Raw genomic sequence first — 17678 nt, 5'->3', positions numbered from 1 at the left:
AAGAACTCCCCTCTTTTTATGTCAGCCTCATCTTCAGGAAACCCTTTGATTTGTGGTTTCAGAAATTGTCCGATCTCTACTATGACATCCACCGGTCATACTTAAAGGTGGCAGAGGTGGTGAACTCAGAGAAGCGGCTGTTTGGTCGCTACTATCGTGTGGCATTTTATGGACAGGTAAGTTCACTAGAGGTGACATGGTCTCTGAATTCTGTTGAATAGTGGGATGTCATTTTTATATGACATCTGACTATATGTGCAGTGCGTTGGGGGTGTGGGGTGCTGAGTGTACCTGAGTGTTTCTCCAGATGGGAGCCTCTACCTGCTTACCCATAGACATGGACTAATTGGGGAACAGAGAAATCCATAAGATTTAATAACAGCTGAGCTAAAAATAGTGATTTCTAACTTCTTGGAAATAAAGGATGTTGACTTGTCCAGCATTCTCTTCCTTCCAGTTCACCCCAGAATATCTAACTATAGGTTTATGTCGATTAAAGTGAAATCAAATTGAACATGATTGAACAAATGACCTTCATGGCATTCTAGGAAATAAAAGGCTCCCTAGGGTCTCTACCCTACCAAACCTTCAACTTCACAACCATGTGAATTCTTCTCTCCTGCTTTCATATTACCAGTGTTTCAAAGCAGGACATCCTATGGCTCCTTTGTTCTGTGTTGGAGGTCAACATAATTTGAAGATTGTGTTTTCTCAATTTATTGCATAAGTAATGACACGATTGAAAATATTAGCTAGCCATAGCATTGGCCTAAAGCGAATGTATTATATATTAATCATAAATATCTGTCTCCTCGTGGCAGTGCTTTAGGTAGGATAAACCCAGGCACCATGCTGCTTCTTTTCAGGAAGGACCATGACATTCTTCTATTTCAGCAGAAGTATTTCACTATGCTGTCCTGGGACACACATGCCATTCTTTGGTTCTCACAATGGCAGTGACTTCAGACCTCTCCCTTTCTTCCCACTACACCTGCCATGTGAAGTGCTTCTGCCCATATGTCTTGTTCTCTTCAGAATCTTTTAAGGCCACAGCTGGAGTTAAATCCAGCATGGTCATTCTAAATCGTTGCCCATGGAACTCTTCTGAAAAGTGTCTGTTTTCCTCTCCACCAAACTAACATCTGAGTTAATGAAAATGGATTTTCCCCACCTGGTGAAAAGTATCAATGAGTGGCCACTTAATCATCTCACCAGCTTCATCTCGCCTGGATTCTCTCATTTCTCAGCAGCATCAGGACTGTGGAGATGTAGGGACCTAATGGTTGAGAACATGGTCCACAGGAAATAGCAAAATTCAGATAGTTGGGGGGAGTCTGGAAAGAAATGTGAACTATCTGCAGTGCAATTGTCTTTGGGAGGAGAGAGAAGAAGCCTGAGACTCTTAGGGAGAGGAGAGAAAACAGTACCTAGGAAGCCATGAAGAAAATATGCAATGTGTGGCCTTGGCAAATCATTAGCAAGAAAAATGGCAGAAAGCCCAATGAGGATGTGGGAGTTGAGGAATTGAAGGGGAAAGATAGGGTTTCAAAGGAGATGGCCACAGGCTAACTGAGCAGTGCAGAAGTGGCATGCAGGACGTGTGTTTGGCTAACCAAAACACAACTACTTTCTTTCTGTGACCTTGGCAATGAAAGAGCAGTGAATCACCACTGCTACCCTGGTTGTGACAATCATATTGCTACCTGCTGGCTTCTCCAACCACTGTCTAAGACATGGCTGTTGAACAGGTAGAAAAAATCATGCTGCCTTCCAATTAGTTTTTAATGCAGATGTTTACTCTTTTCTTCTTTTGGTCTTGATTGTTCCAGGCTGTGGTAAGTTCGCCTCCTCTCTCTCCACATTTGCATGCTCTAATAATCCTCACACTTCCCTCTGTCTGGTTTTACTGAAACTTAACTTTTTTTGTGCAAATTCATATTTGGTGCAAAGGGTGAGATAATCCTGCTCCCATTCATTTTGGAGTCATCCCAAATTTCTTTAACTAAATTGTGTTTATTCTGGTTACCTGAATTACAAAAATGTATACTTTTATTATTTATTTATATCCTCTAATTCCACAAAGGTAGAGATTGTGTTCTGAAAGCATTACACACACACACACACACACACAAATGTGAACCACATATTGTAAGCTGTCATAGAGTTGACTTAGTATTGGAGGTTGCCTGCTTATTTCAGGCCACCATGAATTATAGCTAATTAAGATGAAGGTGGTCGGAATTTCAGAAGTTGGAGTGGTGGCTAATTATGGGCACCTTCCTAAAGTCCTGAAGGAAACTTTGCCCTTTTCCAAAGGGAATCTTGGAGAGATGGGGCTCTTTCGGTGGCAAGATCTGAGCATTTTCAGTGGTATCGTTTCCAACACAGAAATTGAACAGGGAAATAAATCTTTACCTAATACGTAAAGTCTCCAGAGATACAGAAACAAGTAAGGTAAGCAATTTGAAAAACAAACAAAGGCAGAAATCTCCTTCCAGTTCCTAGAGATCTCTAGGAGAATTTGTGTGATTTTGAGCCACATGAAGTCACCTATTTTGAACCATTTTCCATCTACAAAAATAGCAGCTTCTAAGGTTTGCCATGGTATTGTCCATTGAGCTGAAAAGAAAGATTCTTTCACTATCCACACATTGTTCCCATTCAGCTCACTTGTCCAGCACATACTTTTTTGTAATTCTTTAAATGCCTTCCTACCTCCACACCATATGGGTATTTTCTACTTTCATTTATAAATTTGGGGCCATGAGTCCTTAACTCACCTACTAAAAGATACTTGAAAATCCCTGTACTAAATAGAGTGGGCCATGGGGAAGGACTGGGAAAGCTACTTTCAAATGACCTAACTTTGTTCTTTTTTCAGATTCCTTAGTAAAGCATGCTGGTTGTTCGCCTGACTTCTTTTCTAAATGCTGTCAGTAATCTCAATTGTCTTTTATAAAAAATTCCATTCCAAGCTTAAAAGGCACAATGTTTTGTCAAATGTGCAGACGTGAGAACATGCCTAACATGCCTAAGCATGGCCCTCCAAGCTGAAACCCCAGCCCTTGAAACAAGGAGAACTAGTGGAGGTGGTCCTGAGAAGCAGAACCTAGAGCCTCCATCTGCACTGTGTAGAGGGCTTTCAAATGCCCATCCCAAGACACCAAATGGCCAGAGGGAACTCTGGTATTCAACAAGAGCAGGAAGCTCACAGCCCTCCACTCTTGATAAATACACACAAAATAGATGTGAACATCTCCTGAAGCGTGTGCAGAATAGAAGTTCTGAAGGTCTGAGATGAAACCTCGACAACTTGATTAGCATAATTGCTATGGTCTGAAATAATTTCTTATCCGTAATAGTGTTTTGTGTCCCTGTAAAACCCACCTTTTAACATCCTCATGGATGTGCGTCTTACAATAACATTTTAAAAATTATGGGAATATACTATGCAATTGGCTCTTCACCTCCAAAAGACCTTTGAGGATGTATTGTCATGTCCCATCTGGACTGGTGCTTTCCTTTTATCATATTGGCTGTGGTATTTAATATTAATCGTGTCTGCAATGAGCCAGACGTTAGGAAACAAGTTGAAAACTGTTCTACCACAGCAGAGATTTTCAAAAATGCAAGTCTTGCATAGCATGAAATCTCTAACCCAGCACCTGGCATCATTGGCTATGGAAATTTTACACACAGAAGCCTACATAATGTATCCCCCCAAGTTCCATGAAGTGCTCATTTCCAGAATAATGAAACAGCAGTAGTGATCAAACACCACCAATATCAGTGAAATCCTTAGGTCCTGGTGTTTAGCACAAAAGCAAGCAAGTAGATGCCCCTTGCATAAGTTAAAAGACCAGATACCCCTGGAATTAATGAACTGGAAGACCTGGGGTAATTTTATTCTATGCACCAAAGAATTTAAATTCTATGATTCTCAATCATGCTTACTTGAGTGTAGATGCATCTCAGAATCTTAATAGAAAAAAACTTAGGGAAGGCACATGTGTAGTGTGAAAACCCCCATCTCGACTTAGGATGTGATCCCCCCTTCCAACTCCTCACCTGTATGAAGATTAATGATCTAGACACACATGTATGCATATGTAAAATATACATATATACACACACGTATAGCAGGGGCACTTATATATGACATCCCAGTGATGGTACAGGGGCATTGCAAGATTCTGAAGTACCTACAAAAACATCTGAGTCAATGATTTTACCTGTCAGTTTGTTGAAGTACATTTTTATCCTGATGCATTGCCTTGAAGTTTCATTATCCACGCATGTTGATGCTACTGACTCAAGGTCCTTCTTTAACTCAAACATGCTCTTTCCCAACCACAACAAATTCAGGCACTTACTGCAATGTAAAATGACATTTTTAAAAAATCAAACTAACGATGGGAATGCAAAGACCACATTTCCTGGTGCCTCGTAAGGCAGTCGATTCATAACCTTGGGGCCAAAGCAAATGGGAATCTGCCTCTGGTCTGTCATCACCTGTATCCCATTTATAAATCATTTATTCTATAGACAGGGCAAAAGTTGAAACCTTCCTTCAGATGGTGCCCTGTAGCTCAGTAGACTCTGCCTTAATCATTTCCCTGGTGAAAGTAAATATACATCCCAAACATTTATATGGCTGCCATTTGTCTGGCTCCAAAAGCACTTTACCCAAACTATGGTAGACAGCAAGTTAAATTCTTTATTCTGCTATTCCTACTCCTTCTTACCCATTTTGTAAAACAGTCTAAAAGGTTTACATTCCTGTGCTTTTCAGGAAAAGTTATAATCACTGCTTCTTTCTGATCAGTCACTTACCAAAATATTGAAATAGGAGTATCAATAGACTTTTTGTAAGTAGGGAAATTGCAGTTCTAATGCAAGAAAAGCTGAAGGTACGTATTTTAAGCACCAGACGCTGAGTTAAGCTGTTTCTCTGCATCCAAGTCAGAACTTAAATTGCTTCATGGATTTGGAATTGTTTCTTCATTGCTGGCATTGTCATTGTCGTAGCCAACACTCATCAAAGGTCTACTGTGCACCAGGCACCGTACTTAGTAGGACTTCCCAACAAAATGCAGAGTCTGCACTTTTCCCATCCTACAGACTAAGGATTAGGGGTGAAAGAAAGTCACAGGTCATGACCAAGGCCACCAAGGTCATGATAACAGCAGTAAATACCTATTTCCTGCCACTCATTTTCTGCTAACTCCAGATTCAGAAATTTGTCAAGGGAAAAATTCACAGTGAAAATGTCTCTGTGTACTAGTTTCATGCTGGGGTGAAAGAATCTTTTTCTAAAACTTGGAGGCATTTTCCTCTTTGAAATTGAAGTTGTAAATGCTGTTTTTGCTGTGGCCCTGCAGGGATTCTGGTTGATGGCCTCAGAAGTCTTATTTCTCTGATGTGTCAGTCTGTCAATTTTAGCCACTAACTTCTGACCTGGAATCAGACAAAAGTCCTCAAAGAGAGCAGTGGAAAAACATAGCAGGCGGGAAGCCAGATGGGGATGGGGTCAGGCCTCACCGCCCTGCAAAGCACAGATGAATGGTAGGGAGCTGCTCTTCATGATTTCAGAACCATCAACCACCTTCTAGCACTTTAGGATCAGGTACTCATAATCCGATGTTTATGCAATAAACACCTCTTTACTAAAAACAGTGAGGTCTTTTCCAATTACCTCTGGAGCAAATATGCCTTTTTGAGATTTACGTCCTCTAAGAACAATTTCATTCATCTCCTCAAAAAATACAGAGTGACCCTCCCTCCTTTGAAATGCCAGGAAGTATGCTAAACACTAGGCATGCATTTGTTGAACAAGACACATTTGCTGAAAGCCCAAAGTCAATTAGGAAGATGGACAAGGCTACAGATAATTACCTGCTTGACAAGAACAGTGCTGAGGAGGGGACCCCGTGCCTTGACTTCTGCAAATGACAGCTACAGCCCAGCCTCTTAGGATAGAAAGTATCCTTTTAATTTTTATCACATTTACATATGTGAAAATACAGGTGTACAGCACCATACGAAGTTAATAATGCAAATTCTATAATTACTCTCAGATTGCCTCACATCAGCCATGAAAAAAAAATACAGCATTAGGAGGTTTTGTCCATGTTTATTTTACATAAAATGAATACTTTTAGTCAAAAATGATTTTTTAAACATAGCTATGTTTCTTTTTGAGCCCCAGTATCTTTAGCCAACCTCAAAAGCTGTTTCTTTGCAGGGAAACTCTGTAGTCAGAAGAAACCAGATAATGTGGTTTCTTCGCTGTCAGCTTCATGACATATTTTGAGGCCATATGTATTCCACAGGAAAAATGTTTCTATCTCTTCAAAGAAGAGGAATTATAAATATTTCCTCACTTAGTTATCTGCAGATAGTGGAATCTTCCTTCACCCCTGCTTCAAACCAAACCAAATAATATAGAAGCTAACCCCTATTTGATGACTTGGTTGCTATTATTAATCTTATAAGGTCACGACTTTTAAGAGGGGAAAAATTATATTAGAAAAGTAAATCGAATAATTGAATTACATATAAGCTAAATTGCATCAGGTCCCTGAAGTCATATAGGCAGCTATAAAGTTACTTTTTAGATAGCAGTAATTGGGAGCATACCATATGTAATTCTTCTGCAACAATAAAAAGTGTCATGATTTTTCAACTAAGACAATGTGGGATGGATTTCAACGAATCCAGATGCCTTTTCATGCAGCACAGTGTTACTGTGCTAGTTTCAAAGACTTGTAGAAGACCTTATTAAAAACCATACCCAGTACTCTGAATAATGCCCCCAATTTTTGTGTTCTACCCCAGGCTGCCACAAGAGGGCATTCTTCCCCCAAAATATATGCAGGCAGCTATTAACATTGATTTCTACAAAAAGAGAAAATATATTTAATGAGGCTCTTTGACCTGGCTAGGAAATATTTATATTAATGTCTGTTAATAATATATTTTTTATATTCTTTATTTGTTTTTTTTCTAATTTTGAATTTCATAGGGTGCTAATAAATGGCTTGGATGGCAGCCAAAAGACTGGATTTTTTTTTCAATAAATGGACATTTGTTTTGTTTGTGATTTGCAACTGGAATTTTCTGATAAAATCAATGGTTCGTTGTATATCTTCCATAGGGTTTTTTTGAAGAAGAAGAGGGTAAAGAGTATATTTACAAAGAACCTAAGCTGACGGGTCTCTCTGAGATTTCCCAAAGACTACTCAAACTCTATGCAGACAAATTTGGAGCAGATAACGTGAAGATAATCCAAGATTCCAATAAGGTAGGAAAAATAAATATTTATGCAAGTTCTAAGACTCAACATAGATTTTTTATTGTCATTTGTTTTTTAACTATATTGTTTTCATTTTCCGTCTGACTCTGCAAAGTAAAGTACCAAAATTATGTTGGGTGTTTTGCTTGTTGATTGGCTGATGGTCGTCTTCTATATAGCCAACTAAGTCCTCTACTTCTCCCATGGGTTATTTTGTTCAAATAGCAATTTCAGTGTTAAAGTGATTGCACCCAAAGGTGGGACTAGAGGAAAAAATAGGTCGAAAATATTGATTCCATCAAGGAGGTCTTCCTGGGTCATTCCAGTTTTGAAAGTTGTCCCCTGTGTTAGGACCAGACTTGCTATTACATTGTATTAGCCTGTGAGAATATACTCAACCTCTTGGCTCCAAAAAACAAATGATTACATCCTCTCATTAGATTACCAGAATTCTCTTGTATATTCTCATTCATTTAGCCAAACTCTAGTAAGCACCTACTGTATGCCAGGGCCAAACTAGGAGTTATTGTGTGCAGAGCATATTCCTCCCAGACCTCCCTGTCCTCACGGGGCCAAGAGGAAAAAGACTTGTGTGAACAGTCACTAGAATGCCATGAGGTGCCCCCAGTGAGACATGGCCCACTAGCAAGGGAAAGCTCAGGACAGGGGACTGTGAACAACTCACTTTTGCCTGGACATTGCTACCCAGAGGAGGTGATCATTGAATAGCAGGTGAGTAGTGTTTCCGAGAAGCAATGAGCATTCTAGGAAGCCCAGCACAAGCAATGAAATGAAGGAAGGAAAAGGGAATATGTGTTTAGAGAATGGCAAGGCTTTAAAAACAGATTGGGTAAAGGAGTACAGCAGGGAGGTTTCTTGTCTTTTTAGCAGATAAGCTGATTGACCTATTACATGATTGCAATGGTGTAGAGCTCTATTGGGACATGAAAGAGATTGATGATGATGATGATGATGTCGTCTCTGCTGGCATTTGGAGGGGTTTAGGCACAAGATCACTTTTCTGCGCAGAAATTCTTCCAAATTTGCTCATTATTCCTCTTAGCTTGAACGATACAGTCACCTTACCTATTCAGGCAGACGGAGGATTGCAGTAGTGACATTCCTGAGTGAAAGCATCAAGAGAGCTTTAGTAGGATGGAGAAAAATGCCACTGTGGTGTGAGAGGGACTTGGGTCTTCATTCCACCAAGCCACTGGTGATCACAGATAAAGTAACTGGCCACTCTGAACCTCTACTTAAAAGTATTAAAATCCATAAAATGGTCACAATTCTTCCCACCTTACAGTGTAATTATTAGTAGCATTACAAAAAAGTTCATGAGGTTCCTCAAATCTCTGGAATTGGATAAGGAGTGGATGGGTGGACCCATGGAGAAAATCAGAAGTTTTAAAATTCTTCAAGATATCGTTAGAAAAGAGGCTGAGAAGCATCGCTTCCAGCCTCCAAGGAGAACCAAAGCAATTTCCCAGATTGTCTTGGGACCTCCAAATTGTCCCCCTTACTATTTGTCAAGCCCATTCACCAAAGCAAAGTTAGAAAGGACATGGAATAAAGTGTCCTCTTGCAGTAAGAGAAGGTAAGAGACATGAAAAATACAAAAATTTGCAGTCATCTCATAGGTTAATCAGCTAATCCCCTAAGTAGACAAAGGACCTCCCTCCACATTACCCCCTGTCTAGGTGTATGGCTAAGTCACAGAAGAACAAAGAGATGCATCTCCACTTCCTAAAGACTTGCACACAAAGGTGCATGGAGGTTCATCACAGAAGAGAAATAAATAAAGGATTAAATAATATGGCTCAGCAGGCAGCTAAGTGGTAAAGAGTCTCAGTCCTTAAACTGGCTCCAGTCCTGCTGCTTCCACAGCTGGTTGCTGAACCACTGTTGGCCAGTTCCTTTGTGGTCTCACCAGCTCTGAAATGATAATTGGCCATTTTCCTCCAAGGGAAGAGGGACAGCCTCCTCAGGATGCCAGCCCAGAGAAAAGAGCTTCTGGGCTTTCTTTCAAACACACCTTGCGACTCACCTCCCTTTATTTGCCCCTAATGTGTTAACACAGGTAAACCCCAAGGATTTGGACCCCAAATACGCCTACATCCAGGTGACTTATGTCACCCCGTTCTTTGAAGAAAAGGAAATAGAGGACAGGAAGACAGACTTTGAAATGCACCACAACATCAACCGCTTTGTCTTCGAGACGCCCTTTACCCTGTCGGGCAAGAAGCACGGCGGAGTGGCCGAGCAGTGCAAGCGGAGGACGGTGCTGACAAGTAGGTGCCGCGGCCTGAGCCACCGCCTCGCGCAGGCGCACTCCGCCAGGGAGCTGCAGTCCCTCACTAGGCGATGAGTGGAAATCAAGAGTCATTTCAGCCCTGCAGATCAGCACCCAGAGTGTCGCGACTTGGAGATACTTGCCAGGAAGACCCGATTCCCCCTTTATCTTTCGTTAGGAGAAAGAGGCTTGAGAAGGGAGCCAGAGGAGAATTGTCACTAGAGTTACTTTGCACTTAGTCATTGTTCCCTGCAGAATTTGCAGTCGCGAAGGTCAGTGGCGTCAGCGACAATGGGAAAGCATAAGGCACTGAACTTTCCTCTCTCCTCTCCCTGAATCTACACTCAGCCGCTTCAGGGTTAGCTTTCATCCTTGTGTGGTTTAGGGCAAGATTTTAAACCACTGTGGGAACCAGAGTCTTCCTCTAAAACGAAAGCAGGCGTTGATCTGCAGCCCCCTCCCAGCGCTATCTAGATCTATTCTGTTTTTCATTTATTCAGCTGACACTTAATGAGTTCCTGCTAGGTGTTGGGCTCTGTTTCCTGGCAATTAGGATACACAGAATATTGCCCTAAAGATGCTCACAGTCAGGTAGGAGAAAGAACCAAGTAAAGCAAGAATTTCAGGTCAACACCACATGAAATAGAGATGGAAGAGCTAGGAGGAGCTCCTGAAGGCAACTGAGAGGGAAGGTGAGCAAAGGCAGTTTGGAGGGAGATCTCCCAGCCACCTTGGCAGACTTGTGATCCTGCACTGTACAGTAGACAGGTTACTAGCACCAGTGTCCAAACTACAAGATGCATTCACTTTTAGAAAACTTGTCCAGGGATTTTGTAATTTAAAAAATAATAATAATAACTAGAACTCTATATACTCTGCAGTATTAATTTGAACTTTCTTTATTGTGGGCTAGTGTAGATCTTCTTGGAAGTTGCGTCGAAAGCCATCATCTTTTTAGTGTTTAACTATTCTAAAGATCTTACCCATCCCTAAGATTGCATTCACGTTAATTGGTGAGGGGAGAAGACCATGCCTGGTGGGGCGGCTGGGGCAAATGGTAAGAGTATGAGAGATGCTGGCATCTAGAAGAAAAACAGACACACACAGAAACAAGCAGATGGAACGTGCTGTGAAATAATACAAGATCTTCTAAACCCCCGGGGGAATCCTGGACTTCCCACTAACCCTTAAATCCCTCTGTGTGGCTTTTGTGCAGCGAGTCATTTGTTCCCCTATGTGAAGAAGAGGATCCAGGTTGTCAGCCAGTCGAGCACAGAACTGAATCCTATTGAAGTGGCGATTGATGAGATGTCCAGGAAGGTCTCTGAGCTTAATCAGCTTTGCACGATGGATGAGGTGGACATGATCAGACTACAGCTCAAACTGCAAGGAAGTGTCAGTGTGAAGGTTAGTAAGCATTACCCAGAGCTGAGTTGCACACAGCCAGTGAAACTTGGTATAAAACACCTGAAAATTGTTTTTACAAAGGATATAAGAAATATTTTTTGCTATTTGTGATACAACTCAATATTTTCATCTGAGTCTTTAGAATGATGTCTAGCTGTAAATGCACATCGATGGTGCCAAACACCTGTAGCTACACCTTTAAGTTGAACTGAAATAACATTTCTCCTTCAAACCTCCCATCCCATCTTCTCTCGATAAACTTTGTTCTGTATCTGCATCCTAATGAATGAATCAACTAATGAATAAGCACAGCACTCTTCTACATATCTGTCATTAAGAGCCTTATAAAATTGTTTCAAAACAAATCCAGAAATAGAATGCTTACTAGTTCATAAAATGTGCAGTAGTGTTTATCTGACTGTCAGGGTTGTGACAGGAAGCAGATGGAAAGCTCACAGTGGTTGATTAAGGGAAAAAGAATAAACAAACTATTTGCAAAAGTGTGAGCAGCATTGAAGAAACCAGCAAGGGCTGGTGCATGGTCTAGGAATACTCGGAGTGTTACCACCCCAAACCCAGAGAAACGGGGGGAAACAGTGAGTCCCTGATGATGGACAGGTGTGGCTCTGCTAGAGGACTGCGGAAAAACCCAATGCTCGATCCCAACTGGGCTTCTACTAGGGTGAGGAGAGTGAAGCACAAAATGTAATCAGTAATCAAGATCTTAATACAGTGTTTTTAAAAATCAAAATGCTAAAATCTGTAACAAATAAAATATTGATTTTTCAAATAAAGGTCGGCAGGTACCAGTGCCCTGCTGAGCTGTACTGGAGCCTGAAGCAAAGGAAAAAAATGTGTGATGCTGCTGATTCTCACACTGAGTGCACTGTCCTTGCTCTGCCCCACTGGCTAGCTCAGAAAGAAAAGTAGCCAGAAGGCAAGGGATCCATTGTCCTACTGCAGAGGAGATGGCTTCCCTAGGCTCCTGGCTGAGTAGAGGAAGAGAGGATGGACCTGGAGAAGAAAAGGAAAACATGTGGTGCTGACTTCTGCATGTCTACTAATGGCCAATGCCCAGTGGTCACAGCATCTGAAGTCTGCTCAGTAGTAGTGTCCTTGGTGTACCTGGATCCTTTTGAAGCCCAATTAACAGATAGTATGCCCTGAGGAAAATGAAGCTCCCCACTAGTGTGGACTTGCTACCCTGTTTCAGCACTGATAGACTGATGAACACACTGGCCCTGTGTATTCATCCAGCAGCTCGGACAGATGCCTCCTTGGACCATGATCTAAGATAGACTGTCAAGTGGAATACAGGGAAAGAGGGGTTTTTGGAACAGGGCACCCACCACAATCACTGTGGAATGGCTTTTCGTACTAGCTGAGTGCTTAATAGAAAAAAAAAATTAGCTCATCGAACATTTGATATTAAAAGTATTAAATTTAAGTACAGTGAATGTATTTAAGTTAATAGAAGTAATTGGTTTTCAAAGCTATTAGGAAAAGCAGATCAGACATTGAAGATATGGCAAAATGTGAAAGAGCTGGCAAGTAATGGAGTCTGAGAAAAGTGGTGGGAAAGGACAAAACTCTGACACACTCATTAGTGGCTTCGTGAGTGGTTAGATATAACAGGAATACAAATTAGTGTGTCACAAGGCAGGAAGAGAGAATCAGGATGCCACATGAGTGGCACACACAGTTGCCATTCCTTCCATGTGTGGAGAAGGTTCCATGGAGGAGGTGGGGTCAACCTCAGCCAATTCTCTTTTCCTAGGTCAATGCTGGGCCAATGGCCTATGCACGAGCTTTTCTTGAAGAAACTAATGCAAAGAAATACCCTGACAACCAAGTAAAACTTTTGAAGGAAATATTCAGGTAAGATTCTCTTTATTGGAATACTCTTCCTTGAACTCCTTCCGACAAGAGGCATGAATTCGCCCAACCATCCCTGTCCAAGGTGGCAGAGTCCCCCAGCATCCCAACTCTGAACCCAAAGTTACTGACCTCAAGGTCACTTCCTATGGATAGTTTTTAATCTGCTTCATGCTCTTGCTAAAGACAATTTGCAGATGCGTGTGGGCAGGCCCTCGATGTGAATGAGCGCCTCATCAAGGAGGACCAGCTGGAGTACCAAGAAGAACTGCGGTCCCATTATAAGGACATGTTGAGCGAACTCTCCGCAATCATGAACGAGCAGGTGAGTGTTCCCTGTTGAATGGGCACTGTGAGCAGATAGAAAGTTGTACCCATTGCAAGGGCTGGAGAGATTCTCTTTTCTTTTTCTGAAGTCACTGTACTTTCCATCACCATCATGCTCTCTTCACCGTGCACAGCAGCATTTGGCTTAAAGCCGAGATTAGATTAGAGAAAAATCTGTAGGAAAAGAATGTGAGAACCCAGATGCTTTCCAGTTTTTAAAGATGATTATCCAATCCACATGAACTGTTGGTTTTCTATAATAAGTGGGTCTGATGCGACATTGAGGACCATTGTGGTCAATTCCCATTAGAACTTGGTGCCACTCTCTGCCACCCCTGGATGGGGACCTCACAAGAGCCAGAATGTGGTCTGGAGTTCCACACTTCACCACTAGAGGTCTCTGCACCATGCCCAAAAAGAACCTCAGGACTAGCCATGGGCTTTTACTTCCAAGACTTCCTGCAGAGACTGGGCCTCAATTGGATAAAAATCAACCCTCACCCCACAAGTAAGTTGTTCATGATTTCAGACATGTGTGCAGCATGTTCTGTAAGAACGCACAAAGTGTGGCTATTCGATAATATGGGGTGCAAAAAATCGAGTCGTTCAAAACCAAGCACTGCTTCATTAGCGGGCTTCCAGCATCCAGCAGCCCTCACACTCTACCTGGATATTGCATTTTCTGTGCTCTTTGTAGAATACATGCAGGACAGAACTTGACTAGTCTCATGATGATGATGCCTCACACATAATAGTCACTCAGTTAATATTAGTGATCCTTCCTTTCCGTATGACCTAGCATTATCAACACTACTTGCAAAAAAATGAAAAGTATTCCATCTTTCATTCTAATTGCAATTACCTTACGTATTAGTTTTTCCTTTTTTTCTATCTTCTCGTACCCACATCTTTAACTCTGTATATTAGCTGAAGAAAGAAATGTTTGATTGACTTATGTAAAGAAGAATGAATCTCTCTGGACAGGATTCCTAATGGAAGTAGAACTGGCCTGGGCTTTGTGAGAGGTGATGGGAATTAAATTCTTGGCAGATGCCTTGAAAGCATGGGAGAAATTATAAATCTGGGAGAGAAACAAAAAGAACAAACAATGGCCGTAAAAGCTGGGAAAGATGAAGTAATGCTTGTCTCCAGCTCTTGGTCTGGCTTTCAAACTGGCACAAACGTTCTTCTCTTTTCTCCTGGCAGCTCTGCCGAGGTCCGTGTTTGTACAGCTTCTGTTCCTCTGTGTCTAGTGTTTCCCTCAGTACTGTGGGCAAAATTGGTATGTTTTTCTTTCCTTATGTCTCCTTCGTCCTTTGTGGCCTCTCCTATCGCCCATCCTGGCCGTGCATTTTCCCAGTCACCTTCAAAGTGGCTAGTGTTCTCTAAGGTTTTTATTTAATTAAAACAACTTCATTTCCATTTCAAGATAGGTCAGTGGTGGGGGGACGGATCCTGGTGATTTAAAACTAAAGTTTAAAAACCTTAGTTTTTAAACAGAAAATTCATACTCCATCAGCTTCTAGAATGTATTTCAGCCCATCTGTCTCCAAAACAAAGATGCACTGCACCCCAAATGCCAAAGCAAAAATCAAAGATCAGATGGCCAGGTGATTAAGGGGAGAGAAAAAATAACTCCTTTTATAGGAACCTTTGCTAAAAGAAGGAAAATTTGCCTCTAAGCTTCCTAGAAACTGACACAAAGAACCTTATGGATTGCACAGCTCTTGCTGTTCAGTAAAAGAAATAGATCTGTCAGCAGGAAAGATAAACTTTCTCCTGGTCCTGTGCTTTGATGAGGCATTTAATAGGTGGTTATATATGGGAATGCCTGCATATGCCTCTATGCTTGGGCACATACTCTGGAAACAGGTGTGTGTGTGTGTGTGTGTGTGTGTGTGTTACAATGGAGAGAAAAATTCTACCATTTAACTTTGAAAATTAGAAACAAATAGAATCAAGACATAGAAATACAGAAATAGAAATAGAAAAAAAAATAGAATAAGTTATGTAGTTCACTCCAAGAGTCTCCAGAAAAGCCTTGGCTAGAAGAATCTTCTGAAATCATCTAGTTAATTAAAGAACCTTCCATACAGGGGAAGAGATGGAGCAAAATAAGGAGGATGCTGGTGTGTAAAATGGAGACGTTGAGATGGAGTCATTTGAATGGGTAGTGACAGCAATAATTGCTTTTATAGGCAGCCAGAATTTCACAGTGTCTTATAAACAGCCAAAAAAATAATAATTCTTTTGGCTGAGGCCAAAGTAATGCATATAAGTATGCAGATGAAATATAAATATAAGATGCTCATTTGGAGTGTGTTTCAACATTCAGTGAGAACGACAGCAGAGTAAAGCCAACTGCAGTAATGAGTATCGAATATAAAAAACAGAGAAGGAAACAGACCTGTTCTGTTCCAGGGCCACGCATGCAGGAGATGAAAGCAGATTGCTGCGAGAGCCCTGGGTGCTCTTTGAACACATTATCAACCAAATTATGCATGCAGAGCTTGATGGCACTGATCATGAGTAGAATACATTGGTAGTATGGGAAACTCAGATGCCAAGTGCTCTTTGGGGGACAGAAGCAGCAATTCTCTCCTGGAAGAGGGAGAAGCCGCAGGTCATAGCATAGGGTGGTAAGGTGGTAATGGGAAAATCATCATACCTAGAAATTCAAAAGATTCCTTAAGTCTGTTCTGTTCAAAGATACATTTTACAGATGCCTGGGGTTTCTGTGGCTGCTGTTATTATTGTGTTTACATATCATTATTTGAATAGGTCAGAGTCTAAGAAAGTATCATTGAGACCTATTAACATTATTTTCAAGTAAAATCAGGTCAAGATTAATTTTTTTCTTATATTTCCATTAATGTGAATATTTAAATACGGTTTCCAATCTCCTCCCCACCTTTTTGGTAGATTTTGGGGGGGGAAAAAAAGCTCTTAGATTAGAATAAAATTCTGAAATTACTCAGATGCATTTGTGTCATTCAGACCTTTATTAATTTATATCTGAGAATCAGAGTGTTGTGAATCTACTTTAAATATCCACATACTGACTATCTCAGAGGGAAAAAAATCCTTCATATCTCCTTTGATAATTCTTTTTATTTTTTCCCAAAAATTTAGAGAGAGACCCATAGTTAATAAAAATCACTGTTCTGATTTTTAATTTTGTATCTCGGGACACAAATGCTAACCTCTCTATTATGGCCGTCTCGTGTTGCGTTGCTCCTGTCTGAAGATTCCGGGCAGGGACGACCCAAAGCGCGGAGTGGAGCGAACCTACACGCGTGTCATTAGCAAGGCCCCTCCGGCGCCACCCCTGGTCTTCGTCTCGCAGGGTGCCGAAGCATAAGGAGCCCTGACACGCCTCTCGCCTCTCGCCTCTCGGAGGACTTTCAGAATCTGCAGCTCATCTCGGGGAAGAGAACAATAGATTTTAATTTATTTGAAGTTTTTACGGTGTTAATATTTTTGTTTACCTCGCTAGCTTGAGAATTTTGCCAGCCTCTGAATTTGCACATTTCCTGTAATTTGTTTTTTTCACTGAGTGGTGTCGATCAAGCCAAGCTGAATATTTGCCATAAAATTCCAATGAATGTGTAGCTAAAAAGCAGACTCTTGAGTTTGCTGTCAGTTACGTGTTCAATACGTGGTCCTAGTACACATATTTTAAAGGTCAAAGTGAATGTTTTTGTAACATTTAAGCATATTTCAGGTGTAAATAGAAGATTGTAAAATATATGGTTTTTACCAAATTTAAAAGAACATTTTTAGTTATTACTTATGACAGTACTAAAATTATATGAATACCATTTCAGATACCATTATATTAAACTATTTGTGTATGTGTAAAAAAAGTGTTGATAAATACTAATCTTTAAAGTTTGTGGAGTTCCTTTATTTGTAATATATGTGCTCTTAAAAGCAGTGGGATATGAAATTATAGAAGTATTTTGTTGTTGTTAATAGAAATAAAAAAAAGTTACTTTGCATTCGGTTTCCTCTTGATGGGCTGGTGAGTCACTGCTAAAGGGATTAATAGATGTCTGTTGAAGGGAATCCCATACACAGTACTTATGATATCTTGCCAGAAGTCAGAAAAGGACCTAAACCCAATTGAGACTTCCTCCAGAGATGAACTAAGTAAGTAAGTCAAGGACTTCCAAACCTAGGAAAGTACTAGAATGATTTGAAGAAAACATAATGAATCAGAATCCTTAGGTAGCTGTGAGGTTGTGGTAGCTATTGGGATGATTCACGAATACTCCTTTTATACACCCTACGAATGTGCCATAGGATAGCACTTTGCTCCCTCTTTTGAAGTCAGTATGAGCATGGAACTTGCTTTAGCCAGTGAAATGTGAACCATGTACCCTGTACCACTCTCAGGAGGAAGATTTCCAAGCCACTAAGTGGACCTGCCTGACCCCTCCCTTGATGAAGTTATCTTTGCCCCATGTTCTAATCAACCTA

General features: G+C 40.9%; 1 protein-coding gene across 11 annotated transcripts in view; it reads left to right on the top strand.

Moving 5' to 3' along the window:
* The window catches only part of Dock10 (dedicator of cytokinesis 10), a 181351-nt gene extending 164154 nt beyond the window's left edge, over positions 1-17197 (top strand). For 5 of the 11 annotated variants that reach the window (XM_048808623.1, XM_048808618.1, XM_048808620.1 and 2 more), the window contains 9 exons: positions 63-176; positions 1830-1835; positions 7157-7303; positions 9375-9585; positions 10804-10994; positions 12772-12872; positions 13056-13194; positions 14403-14478; positions 16444-17197. In XM_048808623.1, the coding sequence (XP_048664580.1) occupies positions 63-176; positions 1830-1835; positions 7157-7303; positions 9375-9585; positions 10804-10994; positions 12772-12872; positions 13056-13194; positions 14403-14478; positions 16444-16502 (1044 nt within the window). In that variant the 3' untranslated portion in view covers positions 16503-17197. The remainder of the gene's footprint in view (positions 1-62; positions 177-1829; positions 1836-7156; positions 7304-9374; positions 9586-10803; positions 10995-12771; positions 12873-13055; positions 13195-14402; positions 14479-16443) is intronic. The other 6 variants (XM_048808621.1, XM_048808615.1, XM_048808617.1 and 3 more) reach the window with 4 other exon arrangements.
* Positions 17198-17678: the final 481 nt, after the last annotated feature.

Source organism: Marmota marmota, unplaced genomic scaffold, assembly GCF_001458135.2.
Source record: "Marmota marmota marmota unplaced genomic scaffold, marMar, whole genome shotgun sequence".
Lineage (NCBI taxonomy): Eukaryota > Metazoa > Chordata > Mammalia > Rodentia > Sciuridae > Marmota > Marmota marmota.
Note: the sequence above shows the minus strand (reverse complement) of the source record. Positions and strands in the feature narration are given on the sequence as shown.